The following is a 5,696-nucleotide window of genomic DNA, read 5'->3' as shown; positions in this document are numbered from 1 at the left end:
GGCTTGTTGTTCACTGCGCTGAAAGATTTAATGAATTTACAGTCGCATTTAGTCTCAGACCTCGCTGAACACCTTACCTCAAACTTTAACTCACTAAATTGAGTTTTACAGCTTCCAAGACCGAGTTAGGTTTGTCAGGAAATACACAGCTTGAAATCAACAGACAAGAAAAGACCCAGCACTGCGCCGCTCCTCTTACCTGTGAGGTTAGCTCCATAGTGTTTGTAATCCGCTGTCAAATGAAGAAGAAGAAGAAGAAAGAGCAGAATTTATTTGTTGTGTGCAGCCTCAGCAGCAACAGATTGTCATAGATGAAATGATGAAAAAACTAGTGGAAGTGGAAGTTATAAAGACTCTTCGCACGCGACACTGACTGATCTCTAAACCAAGAACTACCCACGATTTCCCCCCTGTGCCAACAGCCTGATGCCAGTCACGCAACCTGCAGCATTGTGACTCAAACAGCCCATTTGCAGTTCTCAGTATCTCTTTATATTTTCATGTAAAGTGCAGCTCAAGTCGGCTTTATGTGCTGAAAGTCAACCTACTTTCTGTGTCTAAAAGGCTTGTTAATTGAGCAATAATACGTCCTTGGGAGTTTTTTTTCCTAAGGGTAGAGGATGTTGTTACGCTTGATTTGTAAAGGCCTTTGAGACAAACTGTTTGTAAAAATACAAATACGAATTACTTACGAATTACCCCAAAGGGAAATTCATTTGTCTATCAGTTAATCTCGTAGCATGGTCCTTCATTGACTAAGTGCTGCGAGTATTTTTGCTTTCTTTATTCTTTGACTTGTTCTAGTCAGCACCTGCCCTTTCTCGGTGTGGTGTGCGTGTCCACAAAGGTTTTTTTTCTGCAACTTCTATCAGTTAATCTACCACTTGCAGAATAATAATAATAAAAAAAAGGGCAGGCTTGTCTTGTCTTGCCTTGCGTTGTCCATGTCTCACTGTAAGACTTGGCAGAACCCAGTGGTTGCACTTGCAACCACAGTGACAACTCACTACTCTCAAAAGAGATCTGAAGAAAAGCCCCTGGGAGAAAAGTTCTTTCTCTGTCTCTGTTTAAAGTGAATGTGCACTCATTTTTATTTCTCTCGCTATACCTACTGTTTGTCTTTAATCGACATACCTCAGAAAAGTTGATGATATTGACTTGAAGTTTTATAGGTGAGTAAACTTTTTCTTTCTTTTTTACTTCAAGATAAATGATTTATATGTCCTCATTCTTCCCCCATCAGCAATGGAAGCCAGTTTCAACTCTGATATCGATGACCCGTATGGGAATATGAGCAAGGGAGGCCTCAATGCTGACAACATTCTCGACTCTGATAATTACTCATACCTTTGGAATAGCAGCAACGACAAGAACTCCGACTACGACGAGTCAACCGATTGGTGCGCGCCCGATGAGCACGTGGAGCTCACCATTCAAATGTTCCAGACCTTTGCTTTCTGCATCATCTTCCTGCTGGGCGTGTTGGGCAACTGCCTGGTGATCGCCACCTTCGCGCTCTACCGCCGCCTCCGGCTTCGCTCCATGACCGACGTCTTCCTGTTTCACCTGGCTCTGGCCGACCTGCTCCTGCTCCTCACGCTGCCGCTGCAGGCCATCGACACTCACCGCGGCTGGATCTTCACCGTCGGCCTCTGCAAGCTCATGCGCGCCTGCTACGCCGTCAACACCTACAGCGGGCTGATGCTGCTGGCCTGCATCAGCGTCGACCGCTACTTGGTGGTGGCGCGAGCCCAGGAGATGTTCAGGCTGCGCAGTCTGATTTTAAGAGTTGGGAAGATCGCCGGTCTGGGTGTTTGGATGGCTGCGGCGCTCCTTAGCCTACCTGAAATCCTCTACTCTGGAGTCTCGGAAGTGCCTGACAAAGATGGAAAGCTTCATTATTACTGTGACATGATAATGAGTGGAAAGGTCAAAATGGTCCCCAATGGAGCCATCATTGTCATCTTCTGCCTGTCCTTCATCATCATGGTGACGTGCTACTCTTTGATTGGCCGAGTGCTGTGTGGGGGCAACGGTCCGAGGCGTGGGAAGCAGGGGCATCGGCAGCGCACCTTGAAGCTGATGGTGGCCCTGGTGCTGGTGTTCCTGGTCTTCCAGCTGCCGTACACCGTGGTGCTGTCGCTGAAGATGGCGGGGGAGTTCTGCGATCCTCTGACGGAGTACATCACTTGCGCTTTGGCGTTCGCCCGCTGTTGCCTCAACCCCATCCTGTACGCCCTGGTCGGCGTGCGCTTCCGTAAGGACGTGTGGAGGCTCATCCAGGATTCGGGCTGCCCGTGCGGTCAGAACATGGAGCCGCTGTCGGTCATCTCCAACTCTGTCACGCCCTCCTCACCTGCTGTCACTGTGCTCTCAGTTTGCCCTCAAACATCCCCTGAACGCAGTCACTCCAGTAACGAGAAGCCGCTGATTCCCACCAGGTTTTAGCTTCCATTGACCAAATAATGATATCTAATAATGACATGAACAACCTTGTTATATATTTTGCATTGTTTATATACCCAAATCAGGTTTGGTCTCTGTACAATATACATCATTATAGATTGTTTGTTTTGATGCTTCTGTAAATAAAGTTTGTCGTGTGTCAGTAAAAGACTCGTCTTTCCACCCATCTCATAGACGGCACTAGCTATTATTAACAGTAAATGTCCTTTATGTTAATTACTCCAACTTCAAATGTTAGAGCTCAAAATAACGTTCTTGTTTGTCTCGTGGTCCGACCAACATCCAAAACCCAACGGCGTACAGTTTGCCGTCATATGTGACGCTATGAAACTCATCGAAAACATCACATTTGTTAAGCTGGAAACAATTATTTTTGGTATTTTTGTTTCAAGAGAAAAAAATCTATTTTGACAGGTGCGTAGGAGAGGGACCAGAGGATCGAAACTTATATGTGAAGAGAAAATCCCACACACTGTTCAACTTGCATGGGTATTTTAATCGTGGCAACGTTTCGGTCATTTAGACCTTCATCAGGCAAAAACAGTACACACTCAGAAGTCAGCTTTAAATGGGGAGTGGCTGCGATGCAAGCCCACTTCCAGTCACAGTGATCACAGAGATAATAATCATATCACAACTTCATATCATTTATACCAAATGTCAAAAAAGATTAAATCAGGTACACTCCGGGAAACAGACACTTTTAGTTTAAGAAAAATTAAAAAAATCATAGATGAAGGGGGAAAAAAAGACTATGATTGAAAAGAATTCACTCACCATAAAAGTTTCTCATTATTTTCTGTCAATGGACTGATTGATCAACCATTGCAACTTTACATTTTATTCGAGCACCAAGTTGTTTTCTCCTGTTTACATCCTTTTATGATCATTACATATGAAAGCAACAAATGGAATATTTTGTTAATTGAACTCTTCCACTAAATCCACTTTATCTTTCAATTTCATCTCTAGTTTTTCAAAGAGAACAGACGCCCAACACTTGGGTTTCAAAATGACGAGCCGTGGCAGGAGAGAGCGCAGCACTCCGGCGCTGTAACGCTCAGTTTTGACCACCAGATGTCAGCGTAATGCAGAGCCAAAGTTTACTAGTCTGACTTTAATATATGACTGTGCTCTTTGTAGTTGTCCAACTTTTAACTCAGTGCACCATCGATGTGTTGTTGAACTTGTTTGCTCATTCACATCTAAGCTGTTTCCCATTGGATATTTTAATTTTTGGCTGCAGGATTTAACACCACATGATTGGCTGACTGCATGACTTCACAACACAAGCATCATCACATTTATCTAAACTCTAACTTACTGTACCTGTTGAACAAAGTTCCCCCAATGAATGTGTCACACTCCATTACCTGGCAGACTTATGTCCCGTGTGCTGCTGACCAGGTGTGGCCAGACATGTAGGGATCAGTGTGACGCTCATTATTTATTAACAACAGCCGCTTCCACCTTCCAGTAACACCTCAGTCATTCTGCAGCCAACACAACAACAGAGTCCTTTGGCCCTCTCGGAGTAAACAGTTATGTCACCACCGCTGCTACACACAACTTATGACTCTGATTATGTGCGTGATCCTCTTTAGCGGCCACATTACGTGTGGTTTGTCAGGACACAGGGTATTAGGAGTCTGTGTGTGTGTGGTGATGCAATGTGTGAGTGAGTATGAATGAAGCTTTGATCGCAGAGGGGTTGTGACGCTGTGAGCCGCCTCTGGGAACTCTTCCTGTGGTGTTAGTTTGTTCACACTTTGCAACTCCAGGTCGATGCTTTGCATAATCATGTGGCCAAATAAAACCATGTCCTGTAACTATAAAACACAGATGGGAGGAAACATTCAGACTATGTGGATCAAACTCATAGATCTCAACACACTATTAATACATCTGATTAGTTTTAGACTAACATGATAATAAGATAAGATAAGATAAGATAAGGTCTACTTGATTGTAAATTGTGAAAGCCACAGGACTGACAGCAACATAACAGACGGTTTAATACAGCAACAAGAACGGGCATACACTAGTGCATTTTGAGATTAAGTAATTGGATGAAGTGCATATTTGGAATAACATTTCCCAAAAAACAAAGTGCATGTGCAATAATGTAATGTTAAAAGAAAGTGGTAAATAAATAATGGTTAATTTGACATATGCCATTTTCTCCACAGAGCTATCAGGATCTAGCTCCCCCTGAGCTCCGCCTCACGTGACATCAACGTACTAATGCTGTTGGCGCAGAGATCATTTCATGCCAACGTTGCCAACGTAATCAGATGTATAAATATTTATATATTTTGGACCCGTCAGAATTTATAAAACAATTATTTATATACTATAAAAGAAAAAATCTGTAATATTAATACTTTTATTCTGCACCATAGACGTTCTGTGGATGTATTATTTTTGAAAAATTAATCGTTTTGATGAAAAAGTTGTAGCTACTGTATAGCCTTTAAAGGGACAACGAGGAGTTTTGGAAAAGCGAAGCGTTTTCACACTACATTTATGAGCCTCCGCACGCACCGTGAAATTCTTTGACCGGTGCAAGACAAACTCATGTTTTCATTCATCAAGAATTAAAGTCAGAGGTTGGAAGACGATCATATACCGTCGTAGTTCCGACCATAAACGGCGATTCGGCGGCGTTATTCTCATGACTCGCCACGAAACCGAAAGCAAAGAAACGCTGGTCGGCTCGACCAACATTTCCGCCACCACTAATAATAACAAAATAACGATAGAGACAAAACGATATATTTATCGAAAATGGGCCCATTAACAAGTGTGGGTAGCGTAGATTCATCCACATTAATATGAGACTTCTTTATAACCAAATAGAAACTCCTTGTTGTCCCTTTAACTTAACTAAACTAAACAAAAACTGTAAATTAAAGGATTACCAAATAATCACCACGTAACCTTTAGATGCTAATCCCTGAATTGCGTGGCTCAGTTTAGCTTTCCATAAATAAATTGCCAACAAAACATTTGCCCTCTATTCCCCCCCTTCCCCACCTCCTCTGTCTCACTTCAGTGCAGCCTTCACCTGGCGGCACTAGGACCCAGGGAGCTCGGTTCTCCCTGTCTCTCTGCTGTAGGAGTGAAGCCGCTGCTGCCTTCTGTCTCTCCGTGTCCCCGTGTTGTTGGATAGACTGAGTGGCTGCCTGTGCTGGATCCCTGCCGTCCTGCTTGTCCCCTTTCCTCTGGAT

General features: G+C 43.5%; 1 protein-coding gene across 1 annotated transcript; it reads left to right on the top strand.

The window, feature by feature from the left end:
* Window positions 1-1,245: 1,245 nt before the first annotated feature.
* On the top strand, window positions 1,246-2,448 carry ccr10 (chemokine (C-C motif) receptor 10; the record flags this gene model as incomplete). The annotated part of the gene is made up of 1 exon (XM_083994827.1): window positions 1,246-2,448. One exon carries the CDS (start codon window positions 1,246-1,248, stop codon window positions 2,446-2,448), a length of 1,203 nt encoding a protein of 400 aa, XP_083850953.1.
* Window positions 2,449-5,696: the final 3,248 nt, after the last annotated feature.

Source organism: Trachurus trachurus, assembly GCF_905171665.1.
Source record: "Trachurus trachurus genome assembly, chromosome: 19".
Taxonomy (NCBI): Eukaryota; Metazoa; Chordata; class Actinopteri; order Carangiformes; family Carangidae; genus Trachurus; species Trachurus trachurus.
The sequence above is the reverse complement of the archived record's forward strand: the minus strand, read 5'-3'. Positions and strand labels throughout refer to the sequence as shown.